Here is a 22063-nt window from a genome sequence, read left to right on the forward strand (position 1 = left end):
CTTTGGGCTGGTTTCCCTCCCCTTTTTGGCCCATGCTACCTCTTGGGCCTGGTGGCCCCTCCCGGTGGACCCTCGGGACCATTTCCGGTGGTCCCGGTGGTCCCAATACGCTACCGGTGACGCCCGAAACATTTCCGGTGTCCAAAACCATCCATCCTATATATCAATCTTTACCTCCGGACCATTCCGGAGCTCCTCGTGACGTCCGGGATCTCATATGGGACTCCGAACAACTTTCGGTAACCTAGTATAACATTTTCCTATAACCCTAGCGTCATTGAACCTTAAGTGTGTAGACCCTACGTGTTCGAGAAGCATGCAGACATGACCGAGACGTTCTCCGGCCAATAACCATCAGCGGGATCTGGATACCCATGGTGGATCCCACACGTTCCATGATAATCTCATCGGATGAACCACGATGTCAAGGATTCAATCAATCCCGTATACAATTCCCTTTGTCTGTCGGTATAGAACTTGCCCGAGATTCGATCATCGGTATACCTATACCTTGTTCAATCTCGTTACCGGTAAGTCTCTTTGCTCGTTCTGTAGCACTCATCGTGTGACTAACTCTTTAGTCACATTGAGCTCATGATGATGTTCTACCGAGTGGGCCCAGAGATACCTCTCCGTCACACGGAGTGACAAATCCCGACCTCGATTCGCACCAACCCAACAGACACTTTCAGAGGTACCCGTAGTGCACCTTTATAGTCACCCAGTTATGTTGTGACGTTTGATACACCCAAAGCACTCCTACGGTATTCGGGAGTTGCACAATCTCGCGGTCGAAGGAAAAGACACTTGACATTAGAAAAGCTTTAGCATACGAACAATACGATCTAGTGCTATGCTTAGGATTGGGTCTTGTCCATCACATCATTCTCCCAATGATGTGATCCCGTTATCAATGACATCTAATGCCCATGATCAGAAAACCATGATCATCTATTGACTAACGAGCTAGCCAACTAGAGGCTTGCTAGGGACACATTGTGATCTATTTATTCACACATGTATTACTGTTTCCTGTTAATACAATTATAGCATGAACAATAGACGATTATCATGAACAAGGAAATATGATAATAACCATTTTATTATTGCCTCTAGGGCATATTTCCAACACTATGCGGACTGGGTTCGCAACTTGAAGCTCATCCTTGAAGCAGCTAAAAAGGCTTAAGTCCTTGATGCGTCGCTAGGTGACCCTCCCGCTCCCGCAGCAGCCCAGGACATTCTGAACGTCTGACAAACGCGGAGTGATGACTACTCTGTGGTTAGGTGTGGCATGTTATACAGTTTAGAAACGGGGCTCCAAAGGCGTTTTGAGCAACACGGGGCATATGAGATGTTCCAGGAGCTGAAGCTAGTTTTTCAAGCTCATGCCCGTGTCGAGAGATATGAAGTCTCCGACAAGTTCTTTAGCTGTAAGATGGAGGAGAACAGTTCTGTCAGTGAGCACATACTCAAAATGTCTGGGTTACACGGTCGTCTGACTTCAATTGGAGTCGAACTTCCGGATGATGCTATAATTGACAGAATCATCCAGTCTCTCCCACCAAGCTACAAAGGTTTTGTGCTTAACTACAACATGCAAGGGATGGAGAAGACCATTCCCGAGTTGTACTCAATGCTCAAGTTTGCAGAAGTAGAAATCAAGAAAGAGCATCAAGTGTTGATGGTCAACAAGACCACTAGTTTCAAGAAAGGCAAGGGTAAGAAGAACTTCAAGAAAGATGGCAAAGCTGTTGCCGCGCCCGGTAAGCCAGATGAAGGGAAGAAGAAAAAGAATGGACCCAAGCCTGAGACTGAGTGCTTCTATTGCAAGGGAAAAGATCACTGGAAGCGGAACTGCCCCAAATACTTAGCGGACAAGAAGGCCAGCAACGTTAAAGGTATATGTGATATACATGTTATTGATGTGTACCTTACCAACGCTCGTAGTAGCTCTTGGGTATTTGATACCGGTGTTGTTGCTCACATTTGCAACTCAAAGCAGGAACTGCGGAATAAGCGGAGACTAGCAAAGGACGAGGTGACGATGCGCGTCGGGAATGGTTCAAAGGTCGATGTGATCGCCGTCGGCACGCTACCTCTACATCTACCATCGGGATTAGTTTTAAACCTTAATAATTGTTATTTAGTACCAGCTTTAAGCATGAACATTGTATCAGGGTCTTGCTTAATACGAGACGGCTACTCATTTAAGTCAGAGAATAATGGTTGTTCTATTTATATGAGTGATATGTTTTATGGTCATGCTCCGCTGGTGAATGGTTTATTCTTGATGAATCTCGATCGTGATGTTACACATATTCATAGTGTGAGTACCAAAAGATGTAAAGTTGATAATGATAGTCCCACATACTTGTGGCACTGCCGCCTTGGTCATATCGGCGTTAAGCGCATGAAGAAGCTCCATACTGATGGACTATTAGAGTCTCTTGACTCTGAATCATTTGACACATGCGAACTGTGCCTCATGGGCAAGATGACTAAGACTCCATTCTCAGGAGTAATGGAGAGAGCAACCGACTTATTGGAAATAATACATACTGATGTGTGTGGTCCAATGAACGTTGAAGCTCGCGGTGGTTATCGTTATGTTCTCATTCTCACCGATGATTTGAGTAGGTATGGGTATATCTACTTGATGAAGCACAAATCTGAGACGTTTGAAAAGTTCAAGGAATTTCAGAGTGAGGTTGAGAATCAACGTGACAGAAAAATTAAATGTCTACGATCTGATCGTGGAGGAGAATATTTGAGTCACGAGTTTGGCACACACCTAAGGAAGTGTGGAATCGTTTCACAACTGACGCCGCCTGGCACACCACAACGCAACGGAGTGATTGAACGTCGTAATCACACTTTATTAGATATGGTACGATCTATGATGTCTCTTACCGACTTGCCGCTATCATTTTGGGGATACACATTAGAAACTGCAACATTCACTTTAAATAGGGCACCGTCTAAATCCGTTGAGACGACACCGTATGAACTATGGTTTGGCAAGAAACCTAAGTTGTAGTTTCTTAAAGTTTGGGGCTGCGATGCTTATGTGAAGAAACTTCAACCAGAAAAGCTCGAACCCAAAGCGGAGAAATGCGTATTCATAGGATACCCTAAGGAAACTATTGGGTATACCTTCTATCTAGATCCGAAGGTAAAACCTTTGTTGGCAAGAATGGATCCTTTCTAGAGAAAGAGTTTCTCTCGAAAGAAGTAAGTGGGAGGAAGGTAGAACTTGATGAGATAATTACACCCCCTCTCGAACAGGATAGTAGCGCAGCGCGGGAAGTTGTTCCTGTGGCGCCTACACCGACTGAAGATGAAGTTAATGATGATGATCATGAAGCTTCGGATCAAGTTACTACTGAACCGCGAAGGTCCACAAGAGCACGCTCCGCACCAGAGTGGTACGGCAACCCTGTGATGGAAATCATGTTGTTAGACAACGGTGAACCTTCGAACTATGAAGAAGCGATGACGGGCCCGGATTCCAACAAATGGCTTGAGGCTATGAAATCCGAGATAGGATCGATGTATGAGAACAAAGTATGGACTTTGGTGGACTTGCCCGATGACCGGCGAGCCATAGAAAATAAATGGATCTTCAAGAAGAAGACTGATGCAAACGGTAATGTAACCGTTTACAAAGCTCGACTTGTCGCAAAGGGTTTTCGACAAATTCAAGGAGTTGACTACGAATAGAATTTCTCTCCCGTAGCGAAGCTGAAATCAGTCCGAATTATGTTAGCAATTGCCGCCTTTTATGATTATGAAATTTGGCAAATGGACGTCAAAACAACGTTCCTTAACGGGAACCTTAAGGAAGAGTTGTATATGATGCAACCAGAAGGTTTTGTCGACCCTAAGGGTGCTAACAAAGTATGCAAGCTCCAGCGCTCCATCTATGGGCTGGTGCAAGCATCTCGGAGTTGGAACATTCGCTTTAATGAGGTGATTAAAGCGTTTGGGTTCATACAGGTTTACGGAGAAGCCTGTCTGTACAAGAAAGTGAGTGGGAGCTCTGTAGCTTTCCTCATACTGTATGTGGATGACATATTATTGATGGGGAATAATATAGAGATATTATAGAGCATAAAGGCCTATTTGAACAAGAGTTTTTCAATGAAGGACCTTGGAGAAGCTGCATACATATTAGGCATCAAGATCTATAGAGATAGATCAAGACGCCTCATAGGTCTTTCGCAAAGTACATACCTTGACAAGATATTGAAGAATTCAATATGGAAAACTCAAAGAAAGGGTTCTTGCCAGTTTTGCAAGGTATGAGATTGAGTAAGACTCAGTCGCCGACCACGGCAACAGATAGACAGAAGATGAGTTATGTCCCCTACGCTTCAGCCGTGGGCTCTCTAATGTATGCCATGCTGTGTACCAGACCTGATATAAACCTTGCCATAAGTTTGGTAGGGAGGTACCAAAGTGATCCCGGTATGGAACACTGGACAGCGGTTAAGAATATCCTTAAGTACCTGAAAAGGACTAAGGAATGTTTCTCGTTTATGGAGGTGACGAAGAGCTCGTCGTAAAGGGTTACGTCGACGCTAGCTTCGACACAGATCCGGATGACTCTAAGTCACAGACCGGATACGTATATGTGTTGAATGGTGGGGCAGTGAGCTGGTGCAGCAGCAAGCAAGAAGTCGTGGCAGCATCTACATGTGAAGCGGAGTACATAGCTGCTTCAGAAGCAGCTCATGAAGGAATTTGGATGAAGGAGATCATCATCGACCTTGGAGTGGTTCCAAGCGCGTCGGGTCCAATGACACTCTTCTGTGATAACACTGGATCCATTGCCATAGCCAAGGAGCCCAGGTTTCACCGGAAGACGAAGCACATCAAACGCCACTACAACTCCATCCAGGACCATGTCCAGAGTGGAGTGATAGATATTTGTAAAGTACACACGGATCTGAATATTGCAGACCCGTTGACTAAACCTCTTCCACGAGCAAAACATGATCAACACCATAATGCTATGGGTGTTCGATACATCACAATGTAACTATATTATTGACTCTAGTGCAAGTGGGAGACTGTTTGAAATATGCCCTAGAGGCAATAATAAAATGGTTATTATCATATTCCCTTGTTCATGATAATCGTCTATTGTTCATGCTATAATTGTATTAACAGGAAACAGTAATACATGTGTGAATAAATAGATCACAATGTGTCCCTAGCAAGCCTCTAGTTGGCTAGCTCGTTAGTCAATAGATGATCATGGTTTCCTGATCATGGGCATTAGATGTCATTGATAACGGGATGACATCATTGGGAGAATGATGTGATGGACAAGACCCAATACTAAGCATAGCACTAGATCGTATTGTTTGTATGCTAAAGCTTTTCTAATGTCAAGTATCTTTTCCTTCGACCGTGAGATTGTGCAACTCCCGGATACCGTAGGAGTGCTTTGGGTGTACCAAACGTCACAACGTAACTGGGTGACTATAAAGGTGCACTACGGGTACCTCCGAAAGTGTTTGTTGGGTTGGTACGAATCGAGATCGGGATTTGTCACTCCGTGTGACGGAGAGGTATCCCTGGGCCCACTCGGTAGAACATCATCATGAGCTCAATGTGACTAAGGAGTTAGTCACACGATGACGTGCTACAAAACGAGTAAAGAGACTTACCGGTAACGAGATTGAACAAGGTATAGGTATACCGACGATCGAATCTCGGGCAAGTTCAATACCGACAGACAAAAGGAATCGTATACGGGATTGATTGAATCCTTGACATCGTGGTTCATCCGATGAGATCATCATGGAGCAAGTGGGAGCCACCATGGGTATCCAGACCCCGCTTATGGTTATTGGCCAGAGAGGTGTCTCGGTCATGTCTGCCTGTCTCCCGAACCTGTAGGGTCTACACACTTAAGGTTCGATGACGCTAGGGTTATAGGGAATTGTTATACGAGATTACCGAAAGTTGTTCGGAGTCCCGGATGAGAGCCCGGACGTCAGGAGGAGCTCCGGAATGGTCCGGAGTAAAGATTGATATATAGGACGGATGGTTTCGGATACCGGAAGTGTTTCGGGCATCACCGGTAACGTACCGGGACCATCGGAGGTGGCCCCGGGGGACCACCGAAGGGGGGCAACGACCCCGGGAGGTAAGGTGGGCCAAGTGGGGGTGGGAACCAGCCCCTAGGTGGCCTGGTGCGCCTCCCCACTCAGCCCAATACGCAGGGGAGAGAAAAGGGGGGGGGGCAAACCCTAAGCCAGGTGGGCCTAAGGCCCACCAGTTGGTGCGCCAACCCCTCCTCCCCCCTCTGGCCGCCGCACCTCCCATCTGGGGGGCTGCCGCACCACCTAGGGTGGGAACCCTAGGGGTGGCACCCCCTCTCCCCTCCCCCTATATATATTGGGCACTTTTGGCCATCGGGGATCAGACTTTTCCCTCTCCCTCGGCGTAGCCCTGCTCTTCTTTCTCCTCCTCTCTGCCGGTGCTTGGCGAAGCCCTGCCGGGAGACCTCTTCTCTCCATCGACACCACACCGTCGTGCTGCTGGAGTTCTTCCCCAACCTCTCCCTCCTCCTTGCTGGATCAAGGTGCGGGAGACGTCACCGGGCTGCACGTGTGTTGAACGCGGAGGTGCCGTAGTTCGGCACTAGATCAGAATCGCTGCGAGTACGACTCCATCAACCGCGTTCTAGCAACGCTTCCGCTTAGCGATCTTCAAAGGTATGAAGATGCTCTTACCCCTCTCTCGTTGCTGGTCTCTCCATAGGAAGATCTAAATATGCGTAGGAAAATTTTGAATTTATGCTACGTTACCCAACAGAAAAATGGCAACCCGGCAACGAGTTTTAAAATACCGGAAAACGTCCGACGATAGACCGAATATGGTGCCGCTACGGTCGACCGTTCAAGTACCAGACGGACTCTGATTGCGACGAAATTTGTCAGGCGGCCTACCTATAACTAAATAAGACCGCACGCCAAGTTTCAACCCAATCAGAGAAAGTTTTATATACACTTTTAAAAACAAGGTTTTGACAATGCCGCGGGCGCGTGCGTGTGTGGTCGGGCTCAACACGGACAACTACAAACACGATGAGAAACAACAACTAATAAGAGATGCAAGTTTTGAAAACTGGCGGCAACGGGATGTCGATGCAATGCAGATGATGCGAATGATGTGATGATGATGCGACAATTAAAATAATCACACGACAACAACGGAAAAGAGGGGAATCTTCCGGAACGTCGGTCTCGGGCTGTCACACATCATTAGGAGAATGATGTGATGAACAAGACCAAAACTATGAACGTATCATATGATCATGTCAGTTTATTGCTACTGTTTTCTACATGTGAAGTATATGTTCCTATGACCATGAGATCATGTAAACTCACTGACATCGTCGGAATACCTTGTGTGTATCAAACGTCGCAACGTAACTGGGTGACTATAAAGGTGCACTACAGGTATCTTCGAGGGTGAGTGTTGAGTTGGCATGGATCAAGACTGGGATTTGTCACTCCGTGTGACGGAGAGGTATCTTAGGGCCCACTCGGTAATAAAACATCACAACAATCCTTGCAAGCAATGTGACTAAAGAGTTAGTCACGTGATCTTATATTACGAAATGGGTAAAGAGACTTATCGATAACGGGATTGAACTAGGTATAGAGATACCGACGATCGAATCTCGGGCAAGTAACATACCGATAGACAAAGGGAATGTTATACGATATTAACTGAATCCTTGACATAGAGGTTCAACCGATGAAGATCTTCGTAAAATATGTAGGAGCCAATATGGAAATCCAGGTCCCGCTATTGGTTATTGACCGAAGAGTGTTTCGGTCATGTTTGCATAGTTCTCGAACCCGCAGGGTCTGCACACTTAATGTTCAGTGACATTTCGGTATATTTGAGTTACGTATGTTGGTGACCGAATGTTGTTCGGAGTCCTGGATGAGATCGCGGACGTCACAAGGAGTTCCGGAGACGAAGATTGATATATAGGAAGGTGTATTTGCCTTCTGGAAATATTTCGAGCATTACCGGTAAAGTACCGGGAGTGACGAATGAGTTCTGCGGTTTCACCGGGAGGGGCCACCCACCCAGAGGGGGACCAAATAGTCCTAAAGGTGGCGCACCAGCCCCTGGTGGGCTGGGCGGCGAGCCCAATAGGCGTATTCGGCCGAACTACAAAAGGGGAAGGGGGAATCCCACTAGGAAGGAGAGTCCTCCTCTACCAAATCGAATTGGAGGAGGACTCCTCCCCTTGTGCCGCCGGCCAACCCTAGTGGTTTTTTTCCTACGGTGCGACCCCTCCCTCCATCCTATATATAGTGGAGGGGAGAGGGCCTAGCCGAACACATAAGCCACGGGAGCCCCTCTCCCTCCACTAGTTTTTCATATCCCGTAGGTTGATTTGGTGGTGCACGACCTAGCCCTGCCGGATCAACTTCTCCAACACCGCCACCACGCCGTCATGCTGTCGGAGAACTCAGCTACCTCTTCGCCCCCTTGCTAGATCAAGAAGGCAGAGATCGTCATCAAATTGTACGTGTGCTGAACGCGGATGTGCCTTCCTTTCGACACTAGATTGTGATTGGATCGCGGGAAGGCTTGCGGTTTGGATCGCGAAGTCGTTCGACTACGTCAACCGTGTTTCTTAACGATTCCCGCATAGCGATCTACAAGGGTATGTGAATCTGAACTCTCCTCTCGTAGATGGTCGTCACCATGGATAGATCTTGTGTGTACATAGGAAATTTGTTGTTTCCCATGCAACGTTCCCCAATACTGAGATTGATGCTATGACTTTGCTATGCTTAATGCTTGTCACTAGGGCCCGAGTGACATGATTTCAGATCTGAACCTATTATGTTTCCATGAATATGAGAGTGTTTTAGATCTTATCTTGCAAGTTATACACACCCATTATGTGTCATGATCCACATACACCAAGGTGACAATAATTGAGATTCTTTCCGGTGATTTTGCCGTAGTTTGAGGAGTTCATATATTCACTATGTGTTAATGCTTTGTTCCGGTTCTGTATTAAAAAGAAGATCTTAATACCCCTTAGTTTCCTTATGGACCCTGCTACCAAGGGAGGGTAGGACAAAAAATGTCATGCAAGTTCTTATTAGAAGCATGTATGACTATATACGTAATACATGCATACGTTATATTGATGAATTAGAGCTAGTTCCGTGTCACTCTAGTGTGTAGCTGTTACATGATGAATATCGTCTAAATCTTTATCCATCACCGATCTACATGGCTATGCTTTTTCATATACCGAATCTTGCAAAGTTACTATTGTTGCTGCTACTGTTACAATCACTACAAAACTGTTGTTGTTATCGTTACCGTTACTACTACTATTTTGAAGTGCTATTAAAACTTTTGCCACAAAGAGATATCTTAGGTGTGGTTGAATTGACAACTCAACTGTCAAGATCAATAAATATTTTTTGGTTTCCCTTGTGTCGAACCAATAAATTAGGGTGTAATACTACCCGCGAATACGATTGTGATCCACTATACTTATGGGTTATTACCCATTAAGTGGACTCCATCACCCCGTTGCTGCCAACACCTGTGCCGTACTTAAGCTCCGACCCCAGCCCTCCGGTGTCGACGTTTGATGCCACTCCAGGCGATTTCTTCCCACTGTCGGCGTCCAATGATGGCGACGGCGGCGGTGGTACGGTTCATCCCTCCAAACACCATCACCTCCGATGTCTCCACATGCCCTCTACTACTGCTGCTCGCCACAACACCAAGAAGGCGACTATAGTGGCGACGGGGGAAGCCGCTACCACTGCGGTCGTACTACTCGGCTTCGCCTGCGCATTCGTCATCACTCGTCGCGCCAATCGGTGCTGCAACTCACAGAAGTTGCTCGGACCCGATGACGTACGGATGATCCACCACATGACTCCCTAGTACTGGTGCTTCGTCGTACGACTTTGTCGGGGAAGCTACATCCGCTCCGGAGCTCACCACACCCATGTACTAGTGCGGGCCCACCATCGCCGATCTCGCCAGGTCTCCATACCACAAGCTTCGGAAGGAGCGTGCGATGAGGTCACTGACCACCCATGCCTGGAGCTTCGGCCGCTCTCGACGCTCCATGTAAAAGCAAAACCATGCTCGTGTCGCCGCCAGTTACAATCCATGGCGGAAGGATAGCGAGACCACCCCATCTTACCACTGGTGCTCCGCTTCCATCTACTACTCCCGTTGTCGCCCACCTCAAGGTGCAGCATCGCCTGTTGCTACATCAACCACACCGACAACAGCGTAACGTTTGAGTGATACTGTTTAAAAAAGAACTAGCTTACCTTCCTCTTAACAATTTTACATTACTTAAAGTGTTTGTATCCAATTGCTGTTATTGCCGTACAATTAAGTCGATTACTCAAACACAGAGAATCTGCACATCCGGGTAGGCGAGAAGAATAACTTTTCAAATTTTGTTGTTCAGACTTTATCAATAGTACTTGAATCAGAAAATATATTAATAATAACTAAAAACTATACTATACCTTTTATAAATATAGATGTAATATTAGCATCAATAAGGTCATGTCAAATATACTACATATTTTTTGATTTATGAAATATAAATTTGATTATTTATATATATTCCCAAAATTAGTATACTGCATATTTTCTGATTTCTGAAATATAAATTCCATTATTATATATATATATACCCAAGATTTTGGATTGTACGTTTATATTATTCATATAATTAATGCATCCGAATATGATATATGTTTATTTTCTTATTAATTTAGATATTATATCTAAAACCTTTTAAAATTCGACTCAGAAAGCAGGTCCAGTTTTGTTCGAAAGGTCAAACTTCTTTTATTCTCTTATCATATTTCAATGTCGACATTAACTTTTAATCATATTGGGCTGAGATTAAAATAATTTATTATGTTTTTTCCAGCCTGATTATCTGAAGAGTGTAGACGAATTGATAAAGTTATCAATTCGTTACAGTAAAATACGACAAATAAATTTGAATTGAGCTCCCAACAACAATATGAACAAATCACAACTGGTTTAAAAAGATCACTTCTTAATACCAAGGTCAAATACTTATTTTTAATATATTTTTTCCTTTGGTCATTGTTGTAATAGCTGAGGTTTTGTTTCAACGTCTTATGTTTAATTATGACTACACATGCGGTCGAAACCATTTTTTTGAACCGGAAATATGTAAGCCAATTATTTTTTTATACCAAACATTTATACTTATTTTGAACTAATTATAGCATATCTGAAATTTAATTGGCATAATTTATTAATTACCTTGAAATCATAATTAGCCGCATAATAATGTTGGTTTTCTAAATAATAGTTACAGTGTTCCTTACTATACATATGTAATATATATATTAATTGAAAATTTTCTTGTGTGAAGTATAAATTGTAATATGTAATAAAAATGTTTTCTAGTTAAAAAATTCTTTGAATTATTTTAAATATATTTCATAAATTATATAGTGTATACAAGAAAGTGTTCATATATATCTTTTAATATAATGAATATCATGGTAGATATTTCTTAAATCATACAAACTAACAAATGTATTAATAGTAGTTTCTAGTATATGTTAAGTAATCATATTCGTAGAAATTTCCAGGTCATGGCAAATATGATTTGCAAGTTGAGTTTAGTAATAGGTTGACAACATGTGCGTGTACTTGTATTTAAGTTGGCACCATTATTATAATATATAAAACATTAAATATTCTAGATTGTACTTTGGCATATGATTTGATTATCTCACATGCTAGTCTAGATTCATTTTGGTCGATTTGTTACATCTCATCTCCTACCGTTTTTCAGACAAAAAATTGTGCTTTCGTTTAAATACAGAAATCTAGTTATCCTGAATTTCATTATGATACCGAGCCCCCATCGTAAAGAGAGACTACAAATGTAATTAAACTCAACTTTACAAGTCAAATTGGTTTGTGCCTATCTAGTAAAAAAATATTAGTATGTAGTGTGAACTTGCTGCTCCCGCCAATTGTGGCTCGCTTTTATGTATACAAAAAATGATATAGAAAAAAATATCAACCATGTATTAACAAAATTAAACTAGTGTTTGAAAAATGTTAAACATGTGTTAGAAAATATTCTTGTCGTATACGAAAAAATGTAGAATGAAAAGAGAACATTAGAAATGTATCGAGAAAACAATTACGAAACCGAGAAAAGAATGATGAAGAGAACAAAGAAACCAAGAAAAGCAAAAGAAAACAAAGCATAGCAAAGAAAGAAAAATCTGCGAAGAAACATAAAGAAAACTGAAGAAGAAAACTTCAAAGAAGATCCTAGAATGTTACCATCAACGAGCACAACGGCATGAACGGGCCGATCCAGTACTATACAGAGTTGAGAAAGCTTCAGCGAGACAGAAGATACCCTAGATATGAGCTCGGGCTGCGCTCGCCCTCCCGGGTCATTCTACACTAGGCCATACACCGGGCCATGCCCAATGCCCGTCGTCCTCGTTCAAGGGAAGGTGATGGTGGGCGATGACGACATCAATGCTCGCCATATGGCGGTAAGTATCTCGCCGGCGATGAACGGGAGGAATATGCCGCGTGCAACCGCGACCACTAGCTGACTCGATAACCCGATGCTTACATCCTGTCAGTGCCGGGAAGGGTGAATTCACAATTGGTAAGTCCGGATGCTAACCCCCACCCCCGGCGCAGTCTCTTAAGTGGTAACTGTTGAATATATATTTGTGCATGTATATTGTGTTATTGGGCTATCCTCCTAGTCTCTTGTATAGTTGAGGTAGAGGCCCATTTGGTACCTATATATACGTGCCTAGTGCACCCAATCAATATTGTGTATTGCACAGCCTAAAACTAATCTTCTACATGGTATCAGATTCCTCCACGTTCCTGACCTAGCCGCCGCCGCCGCGCCATCTCACGCGCCGCCGCTGCCGCCACCGCCGCGCCATCTCGAGCGCCGCCGCCGCCGCCGCATCCCCTCTCCACCGCTTCCGCCACCGCAACCCTTCATCCCCCGACACCACCATGGTCTCTCCGCGTTCCTCAATCTCCTCGGGCAGCAATCCGTTTGCTGGCCCGGACGTTACCCTCGTTCGCGATCACAACATCTTCGACCGCGTCCCGGTGGTTCTTGATCAGTCCACCGGCTCCTACTCCGTGTGGAAGAGGTACTTCTCCTTGGTGTTCCGTGAGTACCTACTCCACAACCACATTGATGGCACTGTGGACTTGGCCCTCATGGTGAACGACGAGGACTGGATGATCCTCGACGCCACCATCATCCGCTGGTTCTACCTCATCATCTCCAAAGATCTCTTTCACACGGTGGTGTGTGATGAGGACGACGCCTACACCGTCTGGACAAAGCTCAACGGCCTCTTCACCGACAACAAACTCCAGCGCAAGGTCCTCCTCCACGGCGAGTTTTATGGGTGCAAGCAGCTTGATTCATCCATTGATGATTTTTGCATGCGCCTCAAAAAGCTTGACGACGAGCTTCATGATCTTGGCGAGACGATCATCGACGAGCTCCTCATCAGAACCCTCGCTGCCAGCCTCAACAACGACTTCGGGAACGCCGCCTCCAACCTGACTCTTATCCCGGAGCCAACCTTCGCCAAGGTAGTGGCATACCTCAAGCTTGAGGAACGTCGCGTGAAGATGGCGCGGATCCGGGCCACGCACACGGCTCTCACCACCGCCACTCGCGGTGGACCTGCTCCCCCGCGGCCGGCTCCCCCACAGCCTGCCTTTCAGCCTCCGCAGTTGGGCCCGCCTGGAAACGGCCGCCGTCGCGGTGGTCGGCGCAGTGGGCGTCAACAGTAGCAGCCGAACGGCGCTCCGGGTGGCACCGCTCGCCCTCCACAGCAGCAAATGGCTCCATGGTACGCCTGGCAGAATCCATGGGCCGGCTTCGTGCACACTTATTCCATCCCGGTTCCCCGTGCTCCTGCTCCCGGTCTCCTCGGACCCCGGCCCCCGTCGCATCAGTCCGTACGGCCCTCTCTCACTCGGCCAACCGGCCCAGTCCAAAGGGCAGTCGACGCCCCTGCCATTCCAGTCGGCGCAGTCCAGCGGGCTACCCCCGGCCCCCTGGGAGCCGTCCCTGCTTGCGGCACTGCACTCCACCCCTACACCGACAAACTACGTTGGCGGCGGTGACTGGTATATGGATACCAGTGCTACGGCCCACATGGCTGCTCATTCGGGTACTCTCCACACGTCTTATCTCGTCAACACCTTTACTCGCATCACCGTCGGTGACGGTTCTTCTGTACCCATTACTCATATAGGACATGCTTCTTTTCCCTCTTCCTCCACACCCCTCTCTTTATCCAACATCTTAGTTTCTCCTGACCTTACCAAAAACCTTGTATCCGTTCGCTACTTTACACGTGAAAATCCCGTTACTGTTGAATTTGATGAGTTTGGTTTTTCTGCCAAGGACGCCCGTACCCGGATGGTGCTTCACCATGTGACAGTCCTGAAGACCTCTACCCGTTCGGCTTCACTTCCTCCTCCACCTCCGCAGCTCCTATCGCTCTCGCCACCGGGGTGGACCTTTGGCACACTCTCTTGGGTCATCCCAACCCAGCCACCCTTCGTCATATTCTCGGCAGTTTTTCCTTCACATGTAATAAGAACGAGAATCACTCCTGCCACGCTTGTCGTCTTGGCAAACATACTCATCTCCCTTTTCATGCTTCTTCTCATGTTGCTTCATACCCTTTTGAGTTAATTCATAGTTATGTGTGGACCTCTCCTGTTGCAAGTAATACGGGCTACTCCTACTATCTTGTCATTCTCGATGATTTTTCGCACTATGTGTGGACCTTTCCATTGCGGTGCAAGTCCGACGCCATCACCACCCTTGCAACTTTTTACTCCTACGTCTCTACACAATTTGGGTGTCCCATTCTTGTGTTCCAAACAGGCAATGGGAAGGAGTTCGACAACCTGGCTGTTCATACTCTCCTCACCACACATGGCACGATATTTCGTCTCACTTTCCCCTACACTTTGCAACAGAACGGTCGAGTTGAGCGCATCCTTCGCACTCTTTGCGTTCGTATGCTTCTCTTTCATGCCAATGTGCTTCCGCGCTTCTGGCCTGACGCCCTCGCCACCGCATCCCTTCTCCTTAACATTCGCCCTTGCCGCACTCGCGGCAACTTTGCACCTCACCATCTTCTCTTTGGTTCACCACCCTCCTATGATGAGCTTCGCATCTTCGGCTGTCTCTGCTACCCTAGCATCGCCGCCACTGCACCCCATAAGCTCGCACCCTGCTCCGTCGCTTGCATTTTCCTTGGCAACCCACCCAACACAAAAGGATACCGCTACTATGATACCGTCTCCCACCGTGTCTTCACCTCGCGACACGTTTACTTTGATGAGAAGTTGTTTCCATTTCAGCAGGTACCTACAACTGTCGCATCATCGCCGTCCATTAGCGGCCCTTCGACACCCTCTTCTGGTGGTCGGTCTCGGTTGGCTCTTGGACCATCGCCAGGGTTCAGCGCTCCTTGCGTCGTGGACCGGACGGCCGACTACGCCTCTTCAACAACCATGGCTTCAGACTCCTTCATGACCGGCTCCTCTGCCGCCGGCTGATACGTCCATTTTGCATCATGCTTTCATGTTGATATTTATCGCTTTATGGACTGTTATTATACTTTGTGGTACCATACTTATGCCTTTTCTCTCTTATTTTGCAAGGTTTATTTGAAGAGGGATAATACCGGCAGCTGGAATTCTGGACTGGAAAAGGAGCAAGTCTGAGTCCTCTATTTTGCGCAACTCCAAATGCCCTAAAAATCAACGTGGATTTTTTTGGGAATATATAAAAAATATTGGGCGAAAGAAGTGCCAGAGGGGAGCTGCCAGGGGCCCACAAGCCTGGTGGCCGCGGCCTACCCCTCTGGCCGCGGCAACAGGGCTTGTGGGCACCCTGGTGGCCCACTGGCCCCCCTCTTTTGCTATATGAAGGGTTTCGTCCAGGAAAAAATCAGGGTGGAGCTTTTTCATGGATTCTCCGCCGCCACGAGGCGGAACTTGAGCAGAACCAATCTAGAGCTCCGGCAGGACGATCCTGTCGGGGAAACTTCCCTCCCGGAGGGGGAAATCATCGCCATCGTCATCACCAACACTCCTCTCGTCGGAGGGGAGTCATCTCCATCAACATCTTCATCAGCACCATCTCCTCTCCAAACCCTAGTTCATCTCTTATAACCAATCTCCGTCTCGCGACTCCGATTGGTACTTGTAAGGTTGCTAGTAGTGTTGATTACTCTTTGTAGTTGATGCTAGTTGGATTACTTGGTGGAAAAGTTTATGTTCAGATCCTTGATGCTACTCATTACACCTCTGATCATGATTATGATTATGCTTTGTGAGTACTCCCTCCGTCACGGTTTAGAAGGCACAGTTAAACTTGCGTGCATTTCCAAAATAGACAAGGTTTAAGGCGTGAAAGCAATTACTCTCATTAATTAGTACTAGTACTACTCATGCATGCGCCCTCCTAATTTTCTGCTCACGCATTAGTACTAGTATTTTCTCAGTTGATTAGGCGCATTAGCACCTACACCTACTACATCCCACAACCAATCGATGACTACCTTGGTCCCAGAGATTTTCCAAGCTTGCCTTCTAAACCGTGACGGAGGGAGTAGTTACTTTTGTTCCTCGGGACATGGGATAAGTCATGCTAATAGTAGTCATGTGAATTTGGTATTCGTTCGGTATTTTGATATGCTGTATGTTGTCTTTTCCTCTAGTGGTGTTATGTGAACGTCGACTACATAGCACTTCACCATATTTGGGCCTAGAGGAAGGCATTGGGGAGTAGTAAGTAGATGATGGGTTGCTAGAGTGACAGAAGTTTAAACCCCAGTCTATGTGTTGCTTCGTAAGGGGCTGATTTGGATCCACTAGTTTAATGCTATGGTTAGACGTTGTCTTAATTCTTCTTTCGTAGTTGCGGATGCTTGCGAGAGGGGTTAATCATAAGTGGGATGCTTGTCCAAATAAGGGCAGTACCCAAGCGCCGGTCCACCCACATATCAAACTATCAAAGTAACGAACGTGAATCATATGAACATGATGAAACTAGCATGACAAAAATTCCCGTGTGTCCTCAGGAACGTTTTTCCTCCTATAAGAATTTGTTCAGGCTTGTCCCTTGCTACAAAAGGGATTGGGCCACTTTGCTGCATCGTTGCTACTACTTGTTACTTGTTACTTTTCGCTTGCTACATTGTACCTCACTACACCATCACTTGTTACCGCTACTTTCAGTGCTTGCAGTTATTACCTTGCTGAAAACCGTTTATCAGAGCCTTATGCTCCTCGTTGGGTTCGACACACTTACTTATCGAAAGGACTACGATTGATCCCCTATACTTGTGTGTCATCATCGGCTCGGCAACCGGCCCCTGGGCAGCCGACCCCTCGACAGCCGGCTCCTCGGCAGTCGGCCCCTCGACAGACGACCACTTGCCAGCCGACCCCTCTACAGCCGACCCCCTGACACGGGCTCGGGCCGGTGTTCACTGGCCGAACCAGCGGTACTCCAGCGCTGGATATCTTCTTGCAGCATCCAGCTCCGAGCCGTCGCCGCTTCCTGTTTCTGTGTGGCAGCGCTCCATGATCCTCACTGGCTAGCCGCCATGCAGGAAGAGTTCGACGCCCTTCAGCGGAATCGCACTTGGACTTTGGTTCTGCGGCCCCCTCGCGCCAATGTCATCAGCGGCAAATGGGTTTTTCACCATAAGACCTGCCCAGATGGCACTCTCGAGCGCTACAAGGTTCGTTGGGTGGTCCGTAGTTTCCGTTAGCGAGCTGGTGTTGACTTCACCAAGACGTTTGCGCCGTTGTGAAACCAGGCACGATCCGCACTGTCCTACAGTTAGCGGTCTCTCGTGGCTGACCCGTTCATCAGATGGATGTCTCCAACGCCTTCCTTCATGGTCACCTTGCTGAGCAGGTTTACTGTGAACAACCCACTGGTTTCATCGACGCCACTCTTCTCAGTCATGTGTGCTTGCTGTCCCGGTCTCTCTACGGTCTGAAGCAAGCCCCACGCGCCTCGTACTAGTGTATTGCAGGATTTCTACGGACACTCGGCTTCGGTGTTACTCGCTCGGACGCCTCCTTGTTTGTTCTCCACCACTACGACACGACTGCCTACCTGCTACTATACGTCGATGACATCATCCTCACGACCTCCTCAGCAGCTCTCCTTCAAGAGATCACTTTGCGGCTGCGTGACGAGTTTGCCATTAAGGATTTGGGTGTTCATTACTTCCTTGGCATTGAGGTCGTTCGTCGACCCGACGAGTTCTTTCTTCATCAACATAAGTATGCGCATGAACTGCTTGAGCGCGCTGATATGCTCAACTGTCATCCTGTTGCTACTCCTATTGACACGAAGGCCAAGGTTTCTGCTCAGGAGGGTACGCTGGCGACTGATGCTCCATTCTATCGCTCCATCGTTGGTGCTCTTCAGTATGCGACGCTCACTAGACCAGACTTGCAGTATGCTGTGCAGCAGGTGTGCCTTCATATGCACGCCCCCTTGTGACTCCTACTGGACTCTCGTGAAATGGATTCTCCGGTATATCCGTGGCACGATGTCCCTCGGACTCACCCTCACGGCGTCTCCCTCTTTGGATCTGGTGGCCTATTCTGATGCTGATTGGGCCGGCTGTCCTGACACACGATGCTCCACATCCGGCTACTGCGTCTACCTCGGTCCTTCACTCATTTCATGGTCGTCCAAGCGACAACCAAACGTTTCGCGCTCCAGCGCGGAGACTGAGTACCGAGCAGTCGCTAATGCTGTCGCCGAGTGTTCCTGGCTTCGACAACTTCTACAGGAGTTGCATCACGGTGTCGCTAAGGCCACGGTCGTCTACTACGACAACGTTTCTGCTCTGTATCTTTCCGCCAACCCAGTTCATCATCGCCGGACGAAGCACATCGACCTTGATATCCACTTTGTGCGCGAACATGCCGCCCTTGGTCATATCCGGGTCCTTCATGTTCCGTCCGCACAACAGTTCGCCGATGTGATGATTAAGGGACTGCCTACTTCCACCTTTGAGGAGTTTCGTTCCAGTCTCTGTGTGTGTGACGACGCTTTGATTGGGGGGGGGGTGTTGAATATATATTTGTGCATGTATATTGTGTTATTGGGCCCTCCTCCTGGTCCCTTGTATAGCTAAGATAGAGGCCCATCTTGTACCTATATATACGTGCCTAGTGCACCCAATCAATATTGTGTCTTCAACAGCCTAAACCTAATCTCCTACAGTAACCAATACAAAATACTCAAATTCTACTGTTTGTTAAATTCACCATTGGGGAATATTTTGTGAAGGCAGGGTACCTATGGTTTCTCAAATTCTGTTCAGTCATAGTTCCAATTCCCATCCGTATGCATACATTGGTTCCATGTGTTCGGCTATCAGTAATCAGACAACTTGGTAGCGGCGTAATATCAAGGGTGACAAGGAAGCTATAAGATATACATATTTGCACGTTTGACCGGAGTGATCCAGGACTAGTTGTTTGCAGTTAATTTTGTATGCGTTTGTTCCCGTCGAATCATCTACTTGACCAATGAGTGCCATTCAACTGTCTCTTATATGTTTACAAGTTCATCTTCAGAAACCGCGTGTTTGCAGGGTGGCACGGGCAGGCAGTTTATCCTACAGTAGTTAAATCGCGATACCATAAGTGCGGCGCTCACCCGAGAAGTTGGACCAGGACGGGAGGTGTCAAGCAAGCAAAGTCTATCATGTCCATGGTCTTATAGGGCTGACAGTTTTATAATCATCACGCTACCCATATCTAGTTGACTAAGTGCTTCTGATGGGGAAAATGGTGCATTGTCAACGCCTTGGCTCGCAAAACCGCGCAAGTTCCTCCCTGACTTGTATCCCACTATGCAAGCTATAAAGACCAGACTGATCAGATTGTAGGGTACGAACGGACTTCCCGATTAACACCATGGTTTTCTGCGTAGTTGGATGTGTGTCGAGGTTCATCATCAAGAAAATAGGTGACTTAATGGGTTTCTTGCATGCATCTGAATGATTTTCTTTTACATGGTGTTCTTCTTTTTCTCCTGATCAACAGTTAACAGTTTGACTTGCATAAATATTATCAACTTTTCCCCTTAAATCTTTTCGTCAAATTGCAGGCACAAGGAGAATACAAGGGATGCCACAAAGGGCCATTGAAGAAGCTAAACCATTTGCAGACGAAAACGCATTTGAAAGCAATTCACTGAATGGAGCACTTCTGAGCTCAGCTTTGATTGAGTTCACTACAGTTCTTTCAGCAACGAACAATTTCAACGACAAGCTTGGTGCCGGTGGATTTGGTCCAGTTTACAAGGTAGGGAAATTCAAACTTCCACATATCTTGTTCCAGGAATGCCATCGAGCTTTTTCATTCTTGGCGATGTATCTAGATCATCACCTGACCATCATGAGTTGATAATACTTGCAGGGGAGGCTACCAGATGGCCAGGAAATCGCTATCAAGAGGTTGTCGAACAGCTCCAGTCAGGGATCAGAAGAGTTCAAGAATGAGGTGACCGTTCTATCCAAACTCCAGCACCGAAACTTGGTTAGGCTTTTTGGTTGCTGTGTTCATGGAGAAGAGAAGATGCTGGTGTATGAATACATGCCTAACAACAGTCTTGACTCCTTTATTTTTGGTAAGTTCAGTTTTGGTTCCTGCGATTAGGGCGGTGTGAATCTTTTAGCAGTAATAACCCTGTAACTGAACTTGTCTGCTTGATGGCAAATTTATCAGATGAAACTAAGAGATCGGTGTTGGGTTGGAAACTGCGGTGCAATATCATTCAGGGGATCGGGAAAGGGTTGCTCTACCTTCATCAGGACTCCACGCTGAGAATTATTCACAGGGACCTCAAAGCGAGCAATGTTCTGCTTGATGATGATTTCATTCCCAAGATATCCGACTTCGGCATGGCGAGAATTTTTGGCGAATACCAACGTCAAGCCCTTACTCACCGAATTGTTGGAACCTAGTGAGTCCCCTGATCTTGTTTGTGCACCTAGTATAGATGAACATGGCTTCAGGCTAATGTGTTAAAATATGTGGAAAATGCAGTGGCTATATCGCCCCAGAGTACGCGATGGAGGGAAAATTCTCCGAGAAATCCGACGTCTTCAGTTTCGGCGTGTTGATCCTGGAGATCGTGTGTGGGCGTAGGAACAGCTCCCTCATTGATCACGAATGGTCAATGAACCTTGTGGGCCACGTAAGATAGCCTGCACTGTCTTCTCTAATATACTCCCTCCGTCCCAAAATAAGTGACTCAAAAATAACTCAACTTTGCCATTTTGCTATGTAAAACAAGTTACTAACAATCATCATGCGTTCCATTATCCATGCTGGCTCCAAATTTCAGGCATGGACGTTGTGGCAGGAAGGCAGAGCCTCGGAGCTCATCGATGCGCTGATGGGCACCACGTACTCTAAGGACGAGGTCAGCAGGTGCATCCAGGTGGGTCTCCTGTGCGTGCAGGAGTTACCAGGCGACAGGCCAGCCATGCCTCTCGTGCTGAGGATGCTGTGTGGCGACGTCGAGCTTCCCGCTCCGAAGCGTGCCGCGTTCTTTGTCGGAAGAGCTCCTTCGGACGACAAGGATACCGAATCAGGGAACCACTTGACATATACTGAATTGGAAGGCAGGTAGCCAGATTTTGAAGTGAGCCCTTGGCTCCGGTTGCTGATGTTTGTGTCTGTGGATTGCTACCAAAGATGGTGTTTCAATGTGACTGTTCCATTGTTGCCCTTCCTGTTGCTTATAGTGCTTTTCAAAATTTCGGTATGAATCTATTTGTAATTTATGAGCAATATGTATATTGTGATACTGATTGTATATAGTTGTGTAAATGATCGGAAAATTTATTTTGAGTTTCTTGTTCTTGTATGTTCTGTTATTTTGTATGAT

At 46.6% G+C, this 22063-nt stretch overlaps 1 protein-coding gene across 1 annotated transcript; it reads left to right on the forward strand.

The window, feature by feature from the left end:
• The first annotated feature begins 19940 nt into the window (after positions 1-19940).
• LOC123431142 (G-type lectin S-receptor-like serine/threonine-protein kinase At1g11410) lies at positions 19941-22042 on the forward strand. Its single transcript, XM_045114977.1, has 6 exons — positions 19941-20134; positions 20276-20472; positions 20587-20797; positions 20896-21133; positions 21217-21367; positions 21518-22042. The coding sequence occupies exons 1-6, from the start codon at positions 20083-20085 to the stop codon at positions 21803-21805; spliced, it is 1137 nt and encodes a 378-aa protein (XP_044970912.1). The 5' UTR covers positions 19941-20082; the 3' UTR covers positions 21806-22042.
• Positions 22043-22063: the final 21 nt, after the last annotated feature.

Source organism: Hordeum vulgare, chromosome 2H, assembly GCF_904849725.1.
Source record: "Hordeum vulgare subsp. vulgare chromosome 2H, MorexV3_pseudomolecules_assembly, whole genome shotgun sequence".
Taxonomy (NCBI): domain Eukaryota; kingdom Viridiplantae; phylum Streptophyta; class Magnoliopsida; order Poales; family Poaceae; genus Hordeum; species Hordeum vulgare.

What these genes read in the sequence shown, in the direction of transcription:
- LOC123431142 (XM_045114977.1), top strand. Translation starts at nt 20,083, where the DNA reads ATGGTTTTCTGCGTAGTTGGATGTGTGTCGAGGTTCATCATCAAGAAA. An exon ending in TCTTGACTCCTTTATTTTTG is followed by an intron (nt 20,798 to 20,895) that starts GTAAGTTCAGTT and finishes CAAATTTATCAG; the next exon opens with ATGAAACTAAGAGATCGGTG. An exon ending in CACCGAATTGTTGGAACCTA is followed by an intron (nt 21,134 to 21,216) that starts GTGAGTCCCCTG and finishes TGGAAAATGCAG; the next exon opens with TGGCTATATCGCCCCAGAGT.